At 40.0% G+C, this 25,236-nt stretch overlaps 1 protein-coding gene across 1 annotated transcript; it reads right to left on the bottom strand.

Moving 5' to 3' along the window:
- RHAG (Rh associated glycoprotein) lies at window positions 1–14,079 on the bottom strand. The gene is made up of 10 exons (XM_058020621.1): window positions 13,947–14,079; window positions 9,292–9,475; window positions 7,380–7,530; window positions 6,950–7,097; window positions 6,038–6,195; window positions 4,661–4,798; window positions 4,315–4,436; window positions 3,533–3,618; window positions 2,603–2,676; window positions 1–1,935 (listed from the first exon to the last, which is right to left on the bottom strand). Exons 1-10 carry the CDS (start codon window positions 14,077–14,079, stop codon window positions 1,858–1,860), a joined length of 1,272 nt encoding a protein of 423 aa, XP_057876604.1. The 3' UTR covers window positions 1–1,857.
- Between the last annotated feature and the right edge of the window lie 11,157 nt (window positions 14,080–25,236).

The following is a 25,236-nucleotide window of genomic DNA, read 5'->3' as shown; positions in this document are numbered from 1 at the left end:
AACTAGAGTGTGATACAACAAATGTATTTTTATTCATGGATAGAAATCTGACATATGTAGCAGTATACAGCAGGTATAACATATGGGACAGCCCTACCTATATCTTTCTAAAGATTTTCAAGGAAAAATACATCAGCAGAAATTAAAATGTATGTGCTATTTTATATGAGAGGAATTTTCCCCTTAAGTCTGATAAGTAAGACTTGATAAAAGATCCTAGTATAAAAAAAAAGGTTGAAAGTTCACCCTCTTTGGCTTGTTATTCAGACATCAGCAGTAGCTTTCCATGAATGATGGATTGAGGCACTGTGTTCCTGCTGCATGAGTTCCACTTCCCATCCATTGTCTCTCAATGGATTATCCCATGCACAAAGGCACTTCATGGAATTCCTTCAGCTGCCTCAATTTTTGTCTCCGGACTGAGCAGCTACTGTCATCACTTCTCTGATGAAGTTAATTTCCCTCAATTTAGCTTCAGTTTTCTTCTTTTTGCTTTCACTTCTTTTAGAAGAAAGTGACTTCAGAGTCAGTGACTCGCCCCATGGAAGCTCTCTGCCAAGCCTTCTGCAGGTTGAACATAATTTCTTTCCAATCAGTTCCAAACAATTCATGTTTTTCCGGAGCTGGCATTAGTCCAGGTTTTATTTCTTGCCATTAACTATTGTAAATCAAAGGTGACTCCGATGAGGGGGTGAGAGAATGATGCCTCTAACTCCATCATCAGAGGGCTAAGGAATTGCTTTATTATGCTGTACTATGTACACTTCATCTAAACTGAATCTGCCATGCATTCACTCTTGCTCACAACTGCTCACACTGCACTCATCTCTGATTCTCTCTCCCATGACAGTCTGACACACACACACATTTCTTGGCCCTGATAGGCCCGGGGAACAAAACATCCTCACTTTGGGTAAACAATCTCCACATTGCATTCTACTTTAGCACAAAACAGGCACAGCAAGCGAGATAAGAATTGTGTTTTCCTTCTTCTCTGCTTGTCTCACAGCTTCTCTCTGTTCAGAGGGCATGTGAATACCACAATTAACATTGCTACAATCCACTTATTACTGTTGAATAGAATAAGACCTATTATGCAATCACTTGGTTTTCATAGCTCCTACTCAGTTCCCTTATTATGTCCTTGAAACTAACTAAATCTGTGACAATAAATAAATAGGTCTATGACAATAATGAATTTTTTACAATTTCACTTTCTTTTCTCTTTCAATAAACATATTAACAATGAATCTTGATACTCATATTACCTTATCAATCACTGTATTCCATTCTTTGCCATAAGAATTATTTCAACATTTTGCTTCCTGTCATAATCAAGCTTCAAAATACAGCATGTTTTGTCCTCCATCAGAAAACAGGACAACACACTCTCTCAAAAATTTAAGCTGGGGTACTCTGGTGAAAAGTTTTTTCAAATCCATATAAAAAATATCAATTAATTTCTTTTTTATTACCCCTATACAGTTGAAGTATGTAACTCAGAAATCTCTCAATCAAATATATTGTCCTGTAATAATCTTGAAACTCAAAATTTATTACAACAGCTATATTGTTGTCAGTGACAACAAAAGATAAAATATAGATAATTTTAAAGAGCAATTTGTGGTGCCTTTTTCTGATGAACAAATATATTAGAAAAACCTAATTTATTCACCTGAGCTTGGCATAATGACTAAGTAATCTAAAATCATACTTGTTTTCTATTACAAAAATATACACATCTTCAGCCTTTTCTTGAAAACCTGGTGTGGCTGGGACAATACTTGGATGTTGTTTCTTAGCATTGGAAACAGAAAAGAGCATCATTAGGACAAATACTGCAGATTAATAATTTTTCTACATGGCAGCTTCAAATCTGCTGTGCTCATCATGGTGGCTGGAGTGAATTTCAGGTACTGTCTCGTCCTCTGGAACCTGCCATGAAAAACAAAGAAGAGCTCAATTAAGGATATATAGATTTGTTTTTGCCATAAAAGAAGACTAAAATGTGCCAAAAATGGAATTCTATTTGTATATAATGTACGTCTGTTTATTAACATTGACACAGCCTGACATGAGCCATCAGTTCTGTATACTGAGGGATGAACTCAGGGTTTTCTTAATAGAAAAAGTGTTTAATTTATTGAAAAAAATGAATAAAATTTCCTTTAACTTCACATTTTATTTACAAGGAAGGTATATTATTTGGGTTTGTCCTGGCATAAAACAATAAAGTTCATATTGACTAAATTAAGTATATGCTATCAGTCTCTGATAAGGAAGAGGATACCTGATACAGTGAGCACATAAGAGAGAGATAAAGGCCTCCACTGTGATATCAATTTGTTGTGTCTTTTTCTTCTTTTTGTTCAATGTGAGTCCAATGAGACAGGCATGATTACCTAACAAGGCCAAAAATTATCCTGAAGGTGGCCTGGCCTTGATAAATTCACAGCCTGAGGTAGAGCAGGATTTTGAATTTTTGAGTTTTGAACAGGCAGCCTTTCTGACTCATGTGTGCAAACCACAAAGCCCAGGAGAGTGAGGCTGCAGTGGCTGTACATCCTCCAATACAATGAAAATAAAAGGAGTTGCATCTTACCTCCCAATAGGCAGAGTCATCAAAGCAGTTCTGGTCAGATACTTGTCCCAAGAAAGGGATCTTTAGAATAGCACCTGCAGGAAAACCAGAGGTTTAAAAAAATGAAGAAAATTACCAAATTAATGTCTCTCAGATGTGCCCTAGACATCCAGCTATGTTTTCTGACTGATTTCCTCATCTACAGAAATGCTCAACCATCCTGGGATATCAGGTCAATTATTGTGAGAGGTGATGCTGATTTCTTCATACAAACATAAATAAGAGCATAAATAAGAGCTTGCTTGTAATTGACCAGATTTCAGACCAAAATTTTCTGTTTCAGCCTCATTTTCTGTTTGTTTGTCTGGAAGTTTTCACAAACGCATGGAAACATGTGACACCTCATTGAGTAGGTCTTGATCTCAGACTAGTTTCTGTTCAGAATTTGAAGTGTCTGAATCTGGAGAAGAATTCCTTCCAAAACAACACCTTATTGTTCCTATAGGTATAAAACTCAGTATCTTTGGAGCATGTTTACAGTGAGATATACAGAATCACAGAATCACATAAACATTTAGGTTGGAAAAAACCTCCAAGATCATCAGGTCCAATCCTAGACCAAACACCATCTTGTCAACCAGACCAGAGTCCTGAGTGCCACATCCAGTAACTCATTGGACACTTCCAGGGATGGGGACTCCACCACCTCCCAGGGAAGCCCCTTCCAATGCCTGACCACCCTTTCAGAGAAGAAATTCTTCCTGACAAACCTGAACTTAATTTGAAGACAAAAACATTGGAAAAATGTTTTTCCATATTTGAGTTTCTGACATTGGGTCCCATTATTTCAATTTTTTTATTATTCACACAAAATTGTTGATACATTCAAGTTCTCCATGGAGAAACCGCTAAATTAATATACTTTTTAGTCACTATAAGCATCACACTGACCTGTGAGTGCTCCTCCCACAATTGCAATTGCAAGTGTACTTCCCAGGGCAGCAGCCTGCATGGCAGGAGTCAGCACGTGACCATTCCTGAAAAGAGTAAAAAACAAAAACATTGCCCATCAAAAAATTGCTACACTTTGAGACTGATGATCAGTCTTACAACTTGTACTTGCTGCATGCTGGACAAGGGGACTGATAGGAAAATATCCTAGAATCTTTATGGTTGGAAAAGATCTCCAAGAACATCGAGTCCAACAAATCCTGCCATTGCTGTGTACTGGAAGGAACTCATGACTTTAATTTAACTTTCTTTTAGGCTACAGTTGAAAACAAGTTCTTTGAGAAGGTTATTAATGTCCTGTAAGCCATTAGAGAATACTCCCTTTTGTCAAAACAACCAGCATTTTATCTTTTTAGAGTCTTAGGAAATAGTGGAAAAAAGCCATTTTGCCTTTTTTTTTTTTTTAAATCTTACAAATACCAACAGTGCAATTGCTGAGTCATAATAAGGGTTGTTCTATGTTTGAATGGTTCAGTGTGCTGTTTCTTTTTGATGTTTTAATTTATTTATTTTTATTTGAGCTTTTAATGTCTAACACGCTTGGCATTTAAACAGTGTGTTAAAGGCAGAAGATCAAGAAAAACCCAAATTAAATGAGAATACAATGCCTGACATCAAATCATGATGCATTTCTGAGAAAAAGTCATAATCCAAATTAGGTAGCAAATTATAATAGACCTTCAAAAATAAAAAATCTTTTCTCTCTTCTCTCTATAACTCACCTAGTTTCTGTTTTTATCGCAGTCACTACGATGCCAGCAATACCCCCCAGAATTCCAGGTAAACCATGTAAGTTATGAACTCCACAAGTGTCTTGAATTCTCAACTTGGATGCCATCACAGGCTGAAACGAGGGGAAATGGGAAGTTTACAGTGAGTTAATGGTTTTCCATGATCTCTAGATGGTATGCAAAAGAAAGAGCAGAAGTACGAGAATCAAATAATTAATAAAAGTCACCATTACCTGGATTTACTGTATCTATCCTCCCTTTGTAGCAAACCAAGGGAGCTCCAGGAATGCCAAAGAGAAATAAAAAATGGGAGCAGAGCTGGGTCCCCAATACTTACAGTCAGGAACTGGAACCCAAGGACAGAGACAATTCCAGCAATGACCCCAATGAACATGGCAGAGAAAGGGTGGATTTCCAGGTCAGCACAGGTACCCACTGCCACTCCTCCTGCCAGGGTGGCATTTTGAATGAGAACCTGCAGAGGGGGACACAGAGCAAGGCAGAGGTGGCACAGGAGGAGCAGTGTCTTGTTTTAGGGCTGAGTGCCTCTAAAGGCTCCCTTGCACATGCTGGGCTCAGACAAATAACTGCAGCTGCTGGAAAGGGGTGGGTACACAATGAGCTGGATTTTAGGGCAAGGGGACAGAAGCTGGTTTGGTTTTGTCTGTTGTGGAGTGTCACGGACATATTTTATGAAAAATCCTTTTGCTAGGATTTTTCTCCTGAGAAGCTGAGAGGCCTCAGAAAAAAAATGTAAACAATAATTATCTGCTGCTGTGGAATGCAACAGGTGGATCTGTGATTGGTCTCATGTGGTTGTTTCTAATTAATGGCCAATCCAAGTCCAGCTGTCTTGGACTCTCTGGTCAGTCACAAGATTTTATTATCATTCTGTTCCTTTCCTTGCTAGCCTTCTGATGAAATCCTTTCTTCTATTCTTTTAGTATAGTTTTAATATATCATTTTCTTTTAATATAATATATATAATAAAATAATAAATCGGCTTCTGAAACATGGAGTCAAGATTCTTGTCTCTTCTCTCGTCCTGGGACCCTTGAGAACACCACCACAGTGGAGATGCACTGAGATTTCCAGGGAATGGCTCATTTCCTTGAGAGACCTATTTTTGGCTGCTGTAATAAGGAAACTCAAGTAGGAACTTTGGAATAAGATTCAAAAATCCACCTGAACACTGGACTAATGTCTCTGTGGTCCAGCAGGTTCTGTGAATGAGAGAGAATCATCACAGAATCATTAAGGCTGGAAGAGACCTTTGAGGTTAATAAATCCAACCATCAAACCAGTACAACCACCATGTTCCCAGTCCATTACACTGCTTTCCAACCCCTTCTGTGAAGAAATTTCTCCTAATATCCAGTCTAAACCTGCCCTGATGCAAATTGAGGCTCATGCTGTCATTTGGTATTTGAAGAGGAGACCAAGCCCCACCTAGTTGAACCTTTCCTTCTCAGGGAGTTGTAGAGAGTGAGAAGATCCTGCCTGTGCCTCCTTTTCTCTTAAGCCCCCTCAGCTCTCTCAGCCACTTCTCATCAGACTTTAAAGGTTTTACAAGTATAATACCTCTAATTCTGGGGATAGTATGGGGAAAGACTCCAGATAGCCTGGACAGATAGATGGGCACTGGGAATCTGCCTACTCATCCTTATTGCAGAGGGTTGACTCGATTTAACAAGGGTTATGGTGTGATTCTTACCATACTGAATTTGCCTCTTTTATCCACCAAGCTGGAGAGGGCAAATGTTACGATGGTACAGGCAGCCAAGGAGTAGTAAGTGTTGATAATGGCTGTAACCTGGGCTTCTGCAATGGCAGAGTTAAAACTGGGCCAAAAAAGCCAAAGGAACAGGGTACCTGCATGAGTAGAAGTCAAAACAAAGCAAAAGCTGTTTAGTCACAAGGGCAAATGCACCAGAGCTACAAAAAAATGAGGACGACGATTGATGAGAAACATGGAATAGCCAAAATTCTGGAAGAAATAATAGAATATGCAGAAGCTTTTCTGACACTGGAAGCTGGGATTTTGATGCAAGGTCTCCTGTGAAGTCTTACTGGAAGGCTTTAATGACCCCTTGTCATGCCCCTCTCGCTGTCAGAGCTCACCAGCAGAGTGAAACCCCAGCCAGAGCAGGAGGCACAGGCAACACAATTCACATGCAAATCCTTTATCATCTAACATGCAAATCCTTTATCATCTATCAATACAGCTGAAAGTTTTAGCTGGTGAACTGGTCTATGAACCGTTCTCATGGACAGATAGATATATGGTTTCTGACATTCATTACCCTGACAGGGACAACTCAATCCATTAATTATGGACAATTGCTTTGGAAGTACTGCTGAAAAGTACAAGATTTAGCAGAAAGGAAGTCGCCACTAATGCACAGTGAAAACATATATTTTATTTCACCTTTCCATCCTTGGAAGAAAGGAAAAACTGTAAAATATGTGTGCCACTGAAAATGTGGTTAATTAGTGAGACTAAAAGGAATTTGCCTCCAGAATTATACTCAGGAAAATTAATGTAGCATAATAATAAGTAATCAGAAAAAAATTGGGATGGGAGAGGGATGAACAGCTGATCAGCTTTTGATATTACTTCACTTACCAATCATGGCAAACATGTCTGAGTGATAGGTGGATTCATCATTGTCATGTTTGTTTGTCAGACCAGGACGATACAAGACGAAAGCTGCAGCCAAACCAAAATAAGCTCCAAAAGCATGTATAGTCATGGAAGCTCCAACATCTGTGGCCTGTAACAGGGACCCAAAATAATGCCAGAGACTTTATACAGCATAAAGACAAGGGTCTGATGAATGAGAAGTCTGGAGCACTTAATGGTTTAATTCTGTGGTATAAATCAAAGCCTAGACTAAGCAAACTGGAAGTATTAACAAGTGAAAGCATTTGTTATCAAGAGAAAACAATGATTGCTAAATAGCTGTACCTTGAATACTTTGGTAACTAGGTGTTCATTGCCTGTCTGTGAAAGGATTTGTTATAAAGAGAAAACAATGATTGCTAAATAGTTGTACCTTGAATACTTTGGTAACTAGGTGTTCATTGCATGCAAACATGGTGATCTCCAGAAGAGTCAGGATCAGCATCTGAATGGGACTTGTTTTCCCCAGGAGTGCTCCAAATGAAATCAAAGCAGTTGCTGTACTGAAGTCTGCATTTATCATGCTGAAGGTAAGAAAAAGAAAACAAAAACAAAAACCCAAACCAGAAAAATAAAAGAAAATCAGTTTAAAAGCTGTTTAATATCCAACATGCCATTAAATGATATCATTAAAATTATAGAGCTTTAATTCTTCTGATAAAATGTTATCAAGTTCATCTCCATGGATAAAAATTAAATCAAACCTTTCCAGATGGATTTGTAAGGATCTTCCCAGCTAGTGAAAAGTAAGTGTAGAAGGTTTTCTTCTGCTTACATCATATATGTGCTTAGCTCGTTGGAATTATGATGAAAAGGCAGATGAGAAGTGTATGGGGATGTGCAGGAATGTCATGGAATCACAGAATAATTTAGACTGGAAAAGGTCTCTAGGACCATTGTGTCCAATCACAGAATCATTTAGATTAGAAAAGGTCTTTAAGACCATTTTACCCTTCACTGACAAGTCCGCCACTAAACCAAGTCCCTCAGTGCCACCTCTGCAGGTTTTTAAAAACACTTCCAGGGCTGATGACTCCACAGCTTCCCTGGGCAGCCTGTTCCAATGCCTGACCACCCTTCCACCCTTTCTGTGAAGAGATCTTTCCTAATATCCAACCTTGGTGTGATTTCTTCCTGTCACTTCAGGCTATTTCTACTTGTCCTGTCACTCATTTGTGCAGAGGAAGCAGAGCCTGACCCCCCTGGCTGTCCCCTCCTGTCAGGAGCTGTGCAGAGCCAGAAGGTCCCCCCTGAACCTCCTTTTCTCCAGGCTGAGCCCCTTTCCAGCTCCCTCAGCTGCTCCTCCTCAGACCTGTGCTCCTGACTCTTCCCCAGCTCCTTTGCCCTCTAGACATGTTCCAGCCTCTCAATTTCCAGCCCTGACTCCCACCTAGGCTTCAAAGATGACAGAGAGGTCTTTGGTCAGATGGTTTATGTAATCCTGGAAGCCTTGCACACCTGTCTGTGCATCATCTTTGCATGAGCTGTCAGGCAGGACCAGTGTTAATGTGTTTTGGGGATTGGCAAAGGTAAATAAAACCAGAAATTGATCAAAAACTTAGAGCACAGAGAGGCACTAACCTGTGGGTCCCTCTTAAGGTGCCTGCCTATAAGCATGAGGGAGCTACTTGTATCATTCATGCTTTCCCCTCAGTAATGTTTGGATGCTGTTCATTTCAAAAGTGTTTACAAGTTGTCTCAGAAAGCAGAACTGCAGATGTGGAAAACACTCTGAGACCTTGGTAGAGGCAGGACAGGTGAAGAGGAGGGGCATTAAATGTGCTTAGAGACATTGCCATGAGGTCTCTTATTCTGTGATTGGTGTTCAGAGCCTGCTGGAGAATGATGGTCATGGAAATCGTTCCTTGGGAAGTAAGAAAAAACCTTGTGAGTGCACAGACATGCTGCTCCAGCCTTTCTTCTGTGACCCCATGTGTCATGGAAAGACAGATCCTTCCATGCCTGCTGGTGCGGGATGTGCTGTGCTACTGCTGGGCATCTTCCAGCTTCCCCAGCTTCAGAGATTAAGAGCAATCTCTCTACAGGACCCACACTTCCCACACACAAGGTACCACCTCAAATTTCTTCACCAACTTTGGCCCAGTGCACCAGGAGTGGCCCTCTCAGAGGTGAAGGGCAGAAGGATAGAAGAGAGGTAGACAGTAAGGCTTAAAGAAATTTAGGTTAAATTTAGGCTGACCCTATAGATGTTGTGATTTATGGCTTCTCCTGGTATCTTTAGGGATTTTTGTGAAATAAGACAATTTTTGTGAATTAACACATACCTTTCAATGTTAACAGAAATTTTCCCACTTTCCATATGCCAAAATCCTTGCATCAGGATTCCCCACTGGAGACCGAAGGCGGCAATGAGCATGTTGAAACCAACACTGCTGAATCCATATTTCTTCAGAAAGGTCATCAGGAAGCCAAATCCAACAAATATCATCACATGGACATCCTGAAAGTCTGAAGGGAAAACACGTTTATGTAGAGACTGCGAAGAGTGGCTGAGAGGGGTGAGAATCTGGGGACGAAGGCAGCTTGAGTAGAGAAGAGTTCCAAACTCCAGTCATGCATGTGATCCATTCTCCCCACTTCATGACAAGTCTACCAGCTGAAAATGGAATGTCTGGAAAATGCCACACCTAATTATTGATTATGTTGATTCCTATATCATTATGGAAAGCCACTGGATCTCTATACTTACAAATTTACTTGTGTCTGGCACTGTCCTCTCTTTATGCAGCTACCTGGAACATCATCACAGCTTCATGTCCTTACAGAAAAGTTTTGTTCCTCTTCCAGTCAAGGTGGTCAGAGGAAGTGTGTTCTGACTGACTCCAAAAGTATACATGGGATTTGTTTGGGTGAGTGCTAAGTGTCCCAGTGCAAAGGAATCCTTGGGATCCCTAAAAATTACTGTCTGAGACATTTATCTTTTTTACATGCATAAGAGAAAAGTTACTTTTAAGGCAAAGTTTAAACTTTAGAATGAATATATTAAGTCAGCATACCATTCGTCTTTCTTCAAATATTTGGTTGTTTTCTGAAATATTAATTTTGTTAAAATATGGTTATTTCATTTTCTACTTTTTAAAGTTATTACTTTAATTTTGATTTTTATCCTTTTAATAACTGAGTCTATCATCACAACATGGGTATTTTATATTTTAAAGTATTGTTTTACTTTTGAGTTTTATGTGATTTAATTGACTCTAAACCAGACAGGTTTGAATCTAATTACAGGACATTTTTTTAATTGCAACTTTTTTCTATTGCAACTTTTTTCTGATTTCACTATTAGTAAGAACTTCCAGTGTAGAGATACTGTTTTTAAAAATTTGTATTTAATTGCTCTTGCATGCCAATAAGCATGAAAAACATGATCTGGTTAGTGTAACATTTGGCTTGAAGTTGGAATTCCCATTACTTGAAGTGTTCCTCAGTTTTGCATTACCAGGTTTGGCCAAAAGAGGGCCCAGAAGTATAAGAATTTACTGGGGATTCCTAATAAATACTTTTATATTTGCAGTGTCATATTCCAGCCCTGCACTAGCACTGAAATAGCAGTAAGAGCCTTTACTTTGCATTTAAGAAACAGCATCATTAGTTGGCTTGGGATTAGATGATCAACTTTAATGTCCTTTCCAATTCTGAGATTCTATAGAAATGCAGGTGGTTCACAAGCACCTCCAACCCTTTTTCTTCCTCTTCAGGCTGGACATTTTAAAGCTGTCTGGAATTATTCACACAAATGTTTTAAAGTCCGGGTTAAAACTAGGTGAATTAATGGGTGTTGAGGACAAATTCCTTCTAGTTTATCCTGTACCTTGAACTTTAACTATCTTTTGTGCATGATTTTAAAGAGAAGGTCTGGAGTGACTTTAAATAATGAAGAAAACAGATTATTTGAACTGAACTGTTTCAACAACTAGTTGTGTTTGGCAAAGCATCTCTCTTCTGGGAGGGAGGAAAATAAAGATTGGGAAAAGCACTCCAGCAGATCCTGGACAAAGCCACCACACAGAATTCTGCAAGGCTGGCCAAGACCAGGATATTACCTCCCTTGCAAGGTGGTCAGTCTCAACACAAAAGTGCTTGTGACATACTCTAGAACTGATCTTGCTTGGCCTAGAGCTGTAAACCACAGAACCCTGAACAAGAGGGATGCATAAGTTTTCTTAAGCCAGGAGTCATGGATGCTCACAGGATGATGCAAACAGGATGCCAATACAAGAGAAATACTCTCGCAGTGCTCTAAGAACCATCACACCTCCTTGTTCTTCCATTCCAGTGGCACAACACACCTGAAATTGTCCATCCAATTTGCCATGTCAGTTCTTGTATGCACCAGAAATAGATAAAATGCAAAGCTATGCTTTGGGAATGATCTCAGCTTAGCCCTCCTTACCTGAGTGTAAAGTTATTCTGATCCTCCACTATTATTTTCTTTTTTCTTCTGTCCAAAACCACTAAAACGGCTTGAATTCATGGTGCTGTGTGGTGTCTAAGGTATACAAAATCAGACCTTGCACTGCAGTACTGAGATGAAAGAACTAAATCTCTGAGGTACAGATGGGATAACATCCTAAGGTGTAGCATGGGAAGCAGTTTGAACCCATCATTTTAGGGACTCAAGGGAAGTCCTGGCTCAAGGTACTTTCTAATACACCTATACAACCATATCATTAAATTTCTGCCAAGTTCTCAGGCAAACTGTATACTTGTTTGCACTTTGTACAGGTAAATTTGAGAGTAAGGGGTCCTAGAAGTGAAAATATAGGTATTATGAGAATCTACTTTTATTTCAACTCTTTATTGGGAATGACCTCTGTGAGGCCAGCATCTAAAAATTCAATATGACATCAGTGGTGTTTGCTTGGTTTATGTCTCTACTGGTAATCTGAACAGCCAGGCCAAGAGAAATATATGTTTTTCTCTCCTAAAACACTGTTCCCACCTTAAAGTAGTCCCTTATTCATGCTATTCCTAAAGCCATGCCTGCCAGGAGGTCAAGGGGCCAGTGTGCAGGAGCCCAAACCATTCCAGAAGGCTGCTCACAGGTCAGTTGTGTGGGCAGCCAAGGGACAAGTGTGCAGGAATAACACAGTCACACACAGGGAGGCATAGGAGACAGCAGGAAATTCCTCCCACACTTTTTAGACACTGATACTAATGAAGAAATAAGCATAGGTGATCTCTAACTGTGCAGGTTACGTTTGAAGATCTGTATTGTACTGTGACTACAATGGCCTGTGCTGTCAAATTATTCATGTGGGTTTGGGCATAATTCTGCCTAGGCCAACAATCACCTCCTGGGTGACAGTGGACCAAGAGTAATTCCCAATACACTGTCTAGACTTAACTTAGGAACTTGGATAGTTCAGTACAACTGGGATAGTTTAATATGAGACCTTAAAGCACCTTGTAGTACTTAAGGGGCTTATGACAAAGTGGGAGAGTGGCTTCTTAAATGGGCAGATAAAGATAGGACAAGAGGGAAAAATTTTAAATTAAAAAGATGAGAGAATTACATTGTGTATTAGGAAGAAATTCTTCTCTGTGGGGGTGGAGAGACCCTGGTAGAGGTTTTCCAGAGAAGCTGTGGCTGCCTCATCCCTGAAGTGTCCATGCCAGGTTGAATGGGGCTTGGAGAAATCTGGGATAGTGGAAGGTGTCCCTGCCTGTGGCAGGAGGTTGGAATGAAGTGATTTGTAAGATCCCTTCCAACACAAACTTTCCTTTGGCTCTATGAACATCATTGACATGGCCAAACTGTGTCATAGAGAGTGGCCACAGCCCAAGGTACCATAGCTCAGGGATACTGCCACATCCAGTGGATCTAACCTAAATGTGAGTAATTAGCCCCTGATGTCCATCAGCAGACTTGCATCTGGAGCTGAATAATACTCTCATTTGCTGTTCTCTGACCCAGACGAAGTTGTCTGTGAGAATACAAAATACACGACTACTCCAACCTGATTTCACATGCGCCTGTAACAGCCACTGAGAGGACAGTTAGGATGAGAGAAAAAAGAGGGTTCAAAATTATAAAATTACATTCAAAATTACACAGGTGCTACCTGCAGGCAGGGAGTTCTGTACTCTGTGATCCTCAGTAAGCACATTGCAATCAGGGCTACAAGTCATTGAGGCCTCAGAGCCAAAAAACTGAACAGCAAACCTTCAATATCACCAGGAAAACACAGTTTGCAGCTCTGCAAACTTTGTTTTCTGTTAATTCACAATAGTCTTTGCACGAGAGAAGTGAGTAAGTACTTCTCAGGCCAGGAGCTTTTTCTGATCTTCACCAAGTATTTGCAGAGCAATGAATCAAGAGAAGAATTTTCAGGCTAAACCATTGCCCCCTAATGGAGCCACTGCTTTGGAAGATAGCAGGGGCTTATTCACCTTGTCACAAAAACTATGGCCCTTTTGGAGTCCAGGTTTCACAAATATTTTATAGCAATGGTGCATGTGCATCTCAATTTCCATGTTCTCATAAGATACGTTTTCCAAACCTGGATGGTAGCAATGAAACATTCTATTAATTTTAATTATTTAATACATCAATTAGGATAGAAGGTCGGGCAAGAAACACCCCCATCTGTCTCTGGAAAATGCTGGACTCTTTCAAAGCAATTCACAGTGCTCCAAGTCTTAACCTGCTGTGCAAACACCAGAACTATTTCTCAGGCTCTTCTCTCAAAGAAAAGTAAACTTCTCAGCAGTGAGGTGCTTGCAGAATTTTGTATCTGCTCAATTTGGATTTGTCTTTGAAGCCTGCTGCTTTCACACCTCAGAAAAATGTGTTTGCCCCAAAACACAACTTTCTTTTCCAGCTTTATCAGTAGGTCTCATAGGTTATTCAGAAATCTTGCTAAGGATCAGTTTAAAGAAATTTCAGCTTCTATAGATCTTAGACAGAAATACTTACGTGGGTATAACGCTCTAGAAGGATTTGAGTCATAATCCACAAATATCCCAAACAAAATGATGACAATCACTTCCAGAAGAAGTGCCAGGATCGAGAACTTGAACTTCATGTTGGTGTCAAAGTCTGGAGGCATTGCTGGAGAGCAGGTGGCTGTGGGAGCTTGATAATGGGTGTTTGCCTTCAGAGGAGCTGGCTAATTCCGTGGATCTGGGTGATATAGTAAAAAAAAAAAAGAAACAGAGACGCGAGCACACCGTCCCACCCACTATGGGAGGGAAAAAGTACAGGTCAATATAGTGATTTCAATTTCCCAGGGTGCTCCTGTGTCTGAAATACTGGATTGCATGTGGTTTTTTCCAGTTTGTAATACAAACCAGCTCATTCAACCACAGATGTATTTCTCACTGCCTATATGTATTTTAAGCATTTAAGAAAATCTCACAGATCCTGGTTTGCTGCACATAGTAAGGAGCAGTGACTTTCAATTGTGTTGCCTGGAATCAAGTTGTAACTTTTCTTCCAAAAAGTAAATAATTTTGCATTGCAAATAAAACATGGAAAATCACCTCTCTTCGTATAGGCTGTGATAAGCAAAGAGAATCTCTTTCAACAACCTGAATACATTTTTTTTTATTTTGCAGTGAAATACTCATTCTCAGAGCACAAGTTCTCATTGTAAACTTTTATTTAAAAAGGAAATTATAGTACTTATTTAAATGTAAAAAGGATATTCATAGTTCTTAAAAAGGAAAGCTGCAATTACTAAAAAGAGGAATTTGAAGAGAGCAACTCCATTTTTCATTTTTAATGAGTGCTTTTTTTTAACATTCCCCTTAGCTCAGACAATGGAAATAGGTTGGAGACCAAATCTATTATATGGTTTAAAAAGTTTAGTTTGTAAACTTTCTCACAAATGGAGGAGAAAATTATATTTCACATAGTTTACTGTTGGATGATCTCTTGCTCTTGAGAGTCTAATTGCTTCTCTAACATAGAGTTAGACCATTATCCAAACTAAGTTCAAAGTTCTCACAGCTTTTTCTCCCTGAAAATTAGTCTTTGCATTTGGAAGGGAAACCAAAGTATTTAGCAAGAAAACTCTTGTCTATCACATAATTAAGCCTGCGAGTGGCAAAGCTAAAATAAGCATACATGTGTTTTTTCCTTCATAGCAACTGTATTTCATCTGAGCAGCTCAAAGAGAGGAAACAGAGCTTTGTTAAAAAGTGATCATTCATCCTTTTTGCACCACAGGATAGGACACACAGCCAGCTTTGATTGTGAGAACCTGTGAGCTCCTACATTTGCTAAGGAGGTGATTAAAAAGGACAAACTCATGAGCAAAGTTCCTTAGATTTTTTTTTTACTCATAGCTCAGCCACGAATATCCTGTGTATTTATTGCATAGAGGTTTTCCTAGTGAAGATCCCACATGACATACGTGCAATCCTTATTGCACACTAATAAGGATTTTAGGGGTGCAGAAAAGTTTCCTTGCCGAAATCTTAGCAGGAAAGGAGCCTTTTAATAGTGTTTGGAATTCAAAATGGGTCAAGTCCATTTAATCACGACTTTTTCTGACGATGTTATGTCTTAAATCTCATGCAGGTACATACACACACAGAGGCACACAATCTGTATTGGAAGAGTATTTATCCATTTTCGCAGTGAGGTCCAGCAGCCACAGTATCCCTATTTGTGTGTCAGTCCCCTAGACATGTACAGGTGATTTACACACAAATAGGGATACTGAAGAAATTATTTTCCAATATTTTGGCGCTCTAATATTTGTTCTTCTAAATAAATGAAACATTTCTCTCTCCCCACTAACAAGGCTGAATCTGTCACAAATTATCTTCAGATATTGCAAACTTTAAGCTAAAAGGACTGACAACACAAACTGCCAAGAAGAAGATGCCTTATCCAAGGGGTGGAGCTGGGCTATTTTCCTCATTGGACCTTTTGGGAAAACCCAGTTTGGTCTGACTTACTGTCTCAGTTTTTGCTTGCTGAGATGGGCTTTGGGCTGTATCATATTTGGGTCTGGGCATTGCTTCAGGAAATGACAAGTGATTTGGATATTCTCCTCAAGGCTCTTCAAGGGAAGAATTGTGAATATCCATACCCTGGGTACACACACACCCAGCCACACCACTGTGGAGAGCACAGAATATCTGTCCTGTTAAATCATGAAAACAAGATCTGGATCTTTCAGCCCTACATCACAGTGGAAACTTTGTACATAGGAGGTCCTACATTTTGGTCTGGTATATTTCCCAGCAGAATCAATTGCCATGTTATTCCCATTTTTTTTTCCTGAGGTCATTCCCCTTTTTTTCCTGATTGCCTTGTTTCTGACACAGGCTTTCCAGGTGATGGAGAACGGCCACCTCCAGCATCTCCTTTCAAATGCCTTTGTGTGTCCATCCAGCTGCTGCATAGGGCAATCAAAATGCACACATCTTGAACTGTTCCTCTTTAGGAAATTCCCTTATGTCTCCTTATTTGCTTTATCCCAATCCTGGAGAGTATTAATGCAAAGGAGTGAGGGTGTTTGACAAATATTGTTGCACACCTTTGTCTACTAAATAACTTTACCTATTTGTCATTTAAATAGCTGTTGGATTTTTTAATGCAACTTTCCATCTAAATAAGGTGTTGGTGACATATCAAAAACTTTATGTAAATAAATGTGAACAGTTATGGCAGAGTTTTGAGCTTCTGAAATGATAAAAATAAGAAATAAAGGGGTTGCTTGGGCAGTATTTCACCTAAAGAATGAGAAAGAATGTTCATTTAATAATCTTCTTACAGAATGACCTCAAGCATCATTAGGAATGGCATTCAACTGACAGACAAACTCTGTATATTTCTCTACCTGATCTAACCTGCAATGTTTTCCTTTTAAATCATGGACTCGGGGAAACATTAAGGTTGGAAAAGAACCTCTAAGACTCTGAAGTCCCACCATTAACCCAGCACTGGCAGGTTCACCACTAGACCAGCACCACCAACTATAATCCTTCAGCACCATATATAAAAGTGTTTTCTATTTATTTTCCAGAAGAAATAGAAAATTTTAAGAGCAATTGTTTTCATGTTAAAGTAAGTTACCTAAAATACCTGGCTAAATAGGCCAGGTGAATGGACGTGCCCTTTTTGGTCATGTTCGTTGGCTGACACAGGTGAAATCAGGGCTAGGATGTCTCCCAGAAGAGGCTGATATTATTTAAGACTCTGAGCTCAGTTCACTGAAGTCTGAGCTACAAGGGTGCCTCAGTCAATGTGGATTTACAAAGCATGACTTGGGTGCACATTAATCTTCAATTTTCTTCCTTGGTGTGTGCTCTTCTTGTAGCCACAGCAGTGGAGACCAGGGAGGTGGAATAAGATGCATATTGCCTTCACACTAGGACAGAAATATTTCTTAGATCTCCTGAACTTTTAGCCAAGTTTTCTTGAGAACATTGACATTTATCCCATTTCTGCAGTGTTTCTTGAGAACATTGACATTTATCCCATTTCTGCAGTGTTTCTTGAGAACATTGACATTTATCCCATTTCTGCAGTGTTGCGGAAGAAACATTTTTTTTCTTTAAACATTAACCTTAATTCTTTAAGTCAGCAGACCCCTGTCTCTCCTCAAGTTAAAAGCTCATCCAAGAAAACACAGTTTGTCCATGCAGTCCTTAAACAGCCTCCTTCACCTTTAAGACAGAAGTAGATTTTCTGACTCCTTAGATAGCAACAATCAGAATCACAGAATGGGTCAGGCTGGAAGGGAGCACAGTGGCTCCTCTGGTCCCTCCTTCCTTGCTCAGCAGGGTCATCCCAATTGTATGGACCCAGGATTGTGTCCATACAATTCTGGAATATCCCCAGTGAGGGAGACTCCACGGCCTCTCTGGACAATCTGTTCAGGGCTTGGTCACTGCACAGGAAAGAGTTCTGCCTCCTGTTCATGTGAAACTTTCTGTGCATCCATTTCTGCCCATTGCCCCTTTGCCTTGACTGGATCCAAATCACCCCCACCAGCCTCTTAGCTGATTTCTTGTAAATGTGGGTTGATATTGCAGTGTCTCTTTCTAAAATAAATGTGTTTTATTTTTCCATTTGAAATCTCACAGACTTTGTTCTCTAAGACCTTACTTGATTACTAGACAGTATTTTGAATCTTTCCAGTACACAAAGAACATCAATAGAAGGTAACACTAGAAGGAATGAGCTTTTTCCTTTCCTCTAAATAGAATAGGCCAAATAATTACATCCAGTTAGGCTATGTTCAGCTAAAGCATGACTTGTTGAAGAGGAGCATGTTTCACTTAAAAACTTCACTCTTTCATTTCTGCTTTTATTGCATGAGTGTTGCAAAACAGGGGTTAAATGCTGAAACAGAAACTTTTGATGGAGGTGTATCCCAAAGTTGCAAGAAAGCTGTTTAGTAGAGATAACAGGGTTCTGCTCCCTTCTGCAAGGGCCAGTGGGCCTGTCTGAACTGCTCTTGTGATAAAAAGGAACCTCAGCTAAGATGGATGCTTTGCATAACACCTAGAAACTCTACCAATTATTTTATGAAAGCAATAAGAAATAATTAGATGTCTGTGTTTCCGTCTCAGATGGTGTAAGTGGTGAATCATATATTTTTATTGACTTTTCTTGTGCTAATGTGTTTCTCTTGCTCCCCAACACGCCCCTGTGCTTACTTGTAACAGGACATTTGAAGTGGCTGTTCCTGCCTATGTGAAATCCCTCATAGAGTCTGGTTCTAAAGGCAAGCTGGTCTTAAGTGTCTGAAAAAGCACAAGGAGATGATTTCAGACATGGCAGGGAATCATCTCAGTTGTCTTTCCTTACAGAGGAGTGTCTGCCTCTAGGTTTTAAAATCCACTCCACAGCTGTGAGTACTCCTGGATTTGTGCATCACATCAGAAGAGCACTAGGAAAGAACACTTATAAAGGAAGATTGTCACCCTTGAGCCAGAAATGACGCAAATTGACTAGAAGGCTGGTTTGCAGGAGAAGCATGTTTAATATGAAAAATCCTCTCTTTTATAGACAGATTCAACACATTCTACTTGATTGGCTAACAAAAACATCTTTCTCACAAACAGTCCTTGAGAAGAGTAGAAAAGCAGAGTAGGAAAACACTACCTGCAGGTTGTTTATACTAACAAGCTATCATTGTTTTTCTACAGCTCCCTAAAAGGTCTCACAAGTCCTCTGTGAGAAAACAAAGCCCATTTTCTGTTTTTCTCATCAGGCTGCTGCATCCACAGAAGGTGAAGAGAATTGTGTTGGGTTTTTGTAAGAAATTGATCCCCGTCAGGATGGTGAGGCCCTGGCACAGGTTACCCAGAGAAGCTGTGGCTGCCCCATCCCTGGAAGTGACCAAGGCCAGGTTGGACAGGTCTTGGAGCAACCTGGGATAGTGGAAGGTGTCCCTGCCCATGGGAAGGCATTGGAAATAGATGCTATTTTAGGTCCCTCCCAATCCACTCCATTCTGGGATTCTATGATGCCATAAGCCTTTTGTTCCTCAGTGACCTTTCATGATGCATTCCTTACTTAAATCAGCAGGCACAAATACAGGTCAATCTGAGCAGTCCTGGAAAACCTCCTGCTAAGAGTGGCTCTTCCATCATTTGTACAACAATCAGCCTCTGGAGGCTGAGCTGGGATGTTCTCAGTGGTACAGCATCAGGGGGTGGTTTAATGGTAGCATGAAATAGTTGGTCTGATCCACACAAAAATCTGTCAAGCCAGAGAGACAGTAAATATAAAATTTCTATGACTCAGTGAGTAAACTCTGTAAACTCAGTGAGTAAACTCTGCTGTAAACTCTGAGCCTCAGCACAAGTTAAACCCCAACATAAACCATGCCTTTTGTCCATGTGTTCACACTGACCCACAAATTCTGATAATTTTGACCTTGGCACCAGTTGCAAATGTGGGTAGAACAATTAGTACATAGCAAATTCCTATAAGAAACTCCCATATTGTTTGTTTTTCCTGTGTACAAATTACATCTCCTCCAGCTGGCTGAGGAGGTTAGGCAAGTGGGGACATCTTTGTTTGCAGCTTGAATGCTGACCTGATGGAAGACATGATTTGTCACCTTCATTATTAATTTACATGACTGTTTTTTAATTGTCAGGAAGTAGGTGCTAAATCACTGAATATCCCAAAGTAGTCCTGTGCTATTGAACTGACAAGATGAATTTATTATTTCCTCACAATGGGCCAAGGACAAATTCAATGAACAACTACAACTCAACTTACTATCTAAAACACAACACCCCTTCCGGGACAAGCCAACACAGGAGGTACTACATTGAATTGGGAGCAAATAAATATGAGTAGGGAAGGGAAAATTACCTCAGTGGAAAAATCCAGTCTCTGAAACGCTCATAGCAAGCTGTGAGAGGTACAATTTTTTGTGCTATAGCCCGTTAGATGCTACATTCTCCTTAAATACCTCTCATTTACCACTAAAATATGCAGAAAATGTTAAATAACTCATATAAAGCTGGATAAAAATCTTTACACTGGTTTGCACAACTGATCTGTCTAGATCTGCAATGACTCTTAGTGCAAGGCTACTGGAATAACCTAAGACCCAAAGGTTTAAGCTTGGTTTATGACATACTATGATATTATGCCAAAATGGTCTGGATTGATTTTCTGTTTCCAATGCACCCATTCTTATATTTATTGATTACAGAAGAGATGGTCCAAGGCTTATCCAGGAGGCATGGCAAAAAGCAAGACCAGAGGCAGATTGAGCCAAAAAGGTGCTCCTGGGCCATGGACAGGTGATGGGAGAGGTTTCAAAGAGGATAAAACCTCCTCAGCGCTCATTGTTAAATAGTAGGCTTGGATAATTGTTGATATTTCTGGCTATTTTTACCTGCCCAGCCAATTTCCACATCTTTGGGTGGTTTCTCCCTTATCACAAGTTTTATCTCCCTGCCTTCACACTCTACATCTCATTTTCATTTCACCTTTTCCCTCCAGGTTCTTTACACATTTCTTTTCCTTTGCCATTTTTCTCCTTTCCCATTTATAAACTGATTTCCTCATGAACACTGAGCACTGCTATCTGTGGAAGAAGCATGATCACTGCTTCCAACACCTAATTTATTGTGACTGACATTTTTTGTCTCTTCAATCATCCAGCATTTATCTCTTCAGAAGCATGGAATTTTTAGGTCATTGAGGACTTTTCCTGCAATTGTAGGTAGGTTACCACATAATACCTTCAAGAAATATTTTGCTCTCTATTTGTAAAATTTTTATGTCCTACTTCATTCGGGTGGAAGGCTGCTGCTGACCTTTCCAGTTTTAATGCTTAGAAATTGACTTCACTAAATTTGACCTCACTACAATTCTTAATGAATTATATATATATATATATATACACACACATATATGTATATATATCTTGGTTTTGTGCAGGAAATAAAGAATAAAATGCAAGATGTTGAGAAATATCTCCTGCCATAAGAAACAGTGGCACCTGCATATGAGCATGTCCTAGAAAAAGATATTAACTTAAAGAGTCTCTTTTGGGAGACATTTTCTGGTATGTTGTTGAGTGAGCATGGAAAATCACCTCCATCATCTGACTGGAGTTGCACAGCTACATTTACAGAAGAGGTGAATCCATTCTTGGTTTGAATTTGCAGAAATTCTGTCATTTTTGTGCTTCAGAAGCAGTAGTGCTCAGAAAATGTCCCTGACTCCTCAGTGTGTCAGTCCTGTGCAAAAATCACAAGGGCTACAGTTCCATTTTTGCCAAAATAAGCCTCTTATGACCCTTCAGCAATCACTTTGTGGGAAGCTTATCATATGTGCCTGCACAAAGAATGCTGTATGTCACTAAATAAAAATAACACATTTGATATAAGATAACATTTCCTTTGTTATCTTTAGTGTAGTTTTGTAGAATTTGTTTACTTTGGGAAAAGTCTTTTAAATAAAGTAGGTGAATGGTTTTGAGCGCCCTAAAAAACTCTGGGGGTTTAAAGTCAGTACTTAAAATAAAAAAATCTTCTGGTTCATTCAACAAAATAAATAAGAATCCCAATTTGATTTTAGAGTGGCACCCAGGGCTTTTCTCTTTTACTTCCAGCACTTCATGGAGCAGTGGGAAAAGAGAGGAAAGTAGAGGATTGTTAATGATGCAAAACATCAAGTGAAAAATATAATTTGATTTCAAATGGTCATTTTTGTGGAGAAAAATCCAAGAATCTGATGATAATGATTTTAAAGAGTAATTTCCAGTTACATATGTTGAGCTTTGGATGCTCCATCAGTGACCTAAGGAATATTTAACATGGCCCTTTTCCATGCCAGCTTGCTACCTCAACTTTTCCTAAAATTTGCTTTTCTTCCAGCATTGTTATTGATGCTGGTGCCAGAGTATCTGTCAGTCCTGGGGAGCAGCCTGGGGCTGGCATTTCACAGAGCCCAGGGCAGTGGGCTGGGCCAGTGACCAGCCCATGAACCTCAGACATCACCGTGGATCAGGAAGGAGTGTCACGTCCTCCCCTCTATCTCCCACTGCCCCCTGTCCCCTTTGCCTCGTGGTTAAACTGAGATATAATTATGCTGGAGGTGTGGCTATCAAATGTGATATTATAATTTACAGGCCCTAGTGCTTTGTGGGCTCTTTCTCAGCGCTCACTAATTAATCTTCCTTGCCCTGGCTGTGTGGGTTTATCTCTGCCTTGCAGTTGGCGAGGCTGAAGCTCGCAGGTCAAATGTCTTGCTTGGGGGTTAAAAGTCTTGCTCACAGCCTGGAGTGGAGACAGGAGCTGTCAAGAAAGTTCTTAATCAGAGTTCATCTCCTGTTTTTCACAGTTTAGCCATGGCCTTTACATTTAGAGGAATCCCATTTTTGGCAGCTCGGCCTGGAGTGATGGGAGCAGCCCAGGGGTGGGGAACATCCTCTCCTGTCCCTGCTCTGATGGACCTTCTCTGCTTGGGCTTGCTCTACATCTTGCCATGAATTTGTTCTATGGGAATAAATTGGATATTATGACAATACAAATTTCTAATTTCATGTGAAGCTTTCCAACTCTTGCCTTCTTTTTAGTATGAGGTTTTGAGGGTGTAGCCTCAAGTTGTGCCAAGGAAGGTTTAGATAGGGTATTAGGAATAATTTCTTCATGGGAGAGGCTGTCAAACATTGAAATGGACTGTCCTGGGAAGTGATGAAGTCACCAACCCAGGAGGTGTTTAAAAGGTCATGTGGAAGTGGCACTGGAAGTCATGGTTTAATGGTGAAAGTCTTTTCCAGCCTTAATAATTCTGTAATTTCATGTTAACCTGTTGGTAAGATTTGTCAAGAACAAAAGTGAGGGTAGTTTTGTGAAAGATTTCTTCTAAAATAGCAATAGATGGAGAAAAACAGAGGAGATACTGGCCTATGACACTCAGCAAGACATTGGGATACTGAGAGTGATGACCTTCCCTTTAGCCCTGAGGCCAAATTTGGCCATGGAACTGCTGCAGTTGGTGCATTTTAAATATCAAAAATATTCTTTCTTCAGAAACTGTTAGACTGTTAGGTTACTTCATAACCTTTGTTCAAAACTGTGTTTAAGGCTCTTGTCATGTGAGCTAACAGCTGAAGAGCTCTTACACCCTTCTCCACAGATAAGGCCTAGACTTGCTCTGTAGTAGTTGCTCTTATCATCTCTCAGCACATGTGCTTCTTCTGAACCAGAATAGAAATTGAAGAAATTCCTGCTGTTATTTGCTACTGGCCTGGACTAACACCTAAAAGGCAGCACAATTCAGCACAAACCAAAAAGCACATCCTAGTGTCAAAAATGAAGCCCCTGTCAAGACATCAGTATGAAAAATAACTTTGTGACAACACAGGCAAGTAACAGAGAGAAAAGTCATTTGACGTGTTGGATCCCAGAAAATGTCGTATTGCTTTTACCCCATCTGAGTGTGATGAACCCATATTCAGCAGCATCTCAGCTTTCACAGGGCCATGAAGTATCTCAAGCACTTATTGATGCCAGCTCTGAGAAACAGGAACAGCCAGGCCGCATTTCCAGCATTTCATCTCACCTCCTCTTTGTTCTGTTCCACATCAGTAGGGAAGCAGAACCCTTTGAAATCTCCTTCAAAAGCACAGAGGTTGTGCCTGGATACCCTGCAGTAACCCAGAAGGGAGCCTGGTGCTCCAGGGTGGCAACTCAAGTTGTAGGAGATCCCTTCCAGCTCCTGCTGATGCCGTGTTCAAACAGCATAGCTGGATATCCAGAGCATGCAACTTGGCTCTCTGGGGGGGGAAGGGGGGAACTCTATCAGAAATCTCTGATAATAAACTAATTCCTTGTTATATATTCATTGGCCCAGATAAAAGGGGAGGAAAGAGGAAAAACTTGCAAAATAACCCAGAAAAAAAATGAGAGTTTTGCCAAAATTGCACCTCTCCATAAGAGGATTGGGGTTTTACAGGTTAGTGTTTTCTGAGGAAAACACAGGTTTTTAAGGAAAATTTCACTGGTTTTAGTTTGAATTACTCTCTAAAAATAATATAATCAAAGTTTAGGTTGGAAGGGAGCTTAAAGATCATCTTGTTCCACCCCCTGCTATGGGGAGGGACAACTTCCACTATCCGAGGGTGCTCCAAGCCCCATCCAGCCTGGCCTGGGACACTTCCAGGGATGGGGCAGATACAGCTTCTCTGGGCAACCTGTGCCAGGGCCTCACCACCCTCAAAGCAGAGAATTTCTTCCTAATATCCAATTTAACCCTGCCCTCTCTCAGTTTGAAGCTATTTGCCCTTGTCCTACTGCTCCATGCCATTGTAAAAAGTCTCTCCAGCTTCTTTGGAGCCTTGCACAGTGGCAGTGGTCATGAGGGTGAAACTGAGCTGCAGGAAGGTACAAAATCAAGGCTACCAGAATTAATTTATGTCCTGGAAACCATAAATTTCCCTAATTCGGCACTCTCAATTGTTTTAACATGGTGGTAAGTTGACCAGCAGAAACAGGGTGAAACAATAGAGGGGAAAAAACCACTGCCAAACTCTTTCTATATGTTTTAATTATTTATTGAGCCAATATTAGCTAAGAAACTTTGTGCAAGCTTTGTGTGAGACTAGTCTCAGAACTTTAATATCTAATAAAAATGAATATCCTTTATACTGGTAGAAATTTGAAAAAATAATGCAGGTTCATGTCTGGGTATGGCTCACCCTCTTGTGTCTTTATCTAGAACTGCAGTCTTGTGGAGAAAATTATTTTTACTGGTCTGAAATAAGAAG

Source organism: Melospiza georgiana, chromosome 3 (assembly GCF_028018845.1).
Source record: "Melospiza georgiana isolate bMelGeo1 chromosome 3, bMelGeo1.pri, whole genome shotgun sequence".
Taxonomy (NCBI): Eukaryota; Metazoa; Chordata; class Aves; order Passeriformes; family Passerellidae; genus Melospiza; species Melospiza georgiana.
Note: the sequence above shows the minus strand (reverse complement) of the source record. Positions and strands in the feature narration are given on the sequence as shown.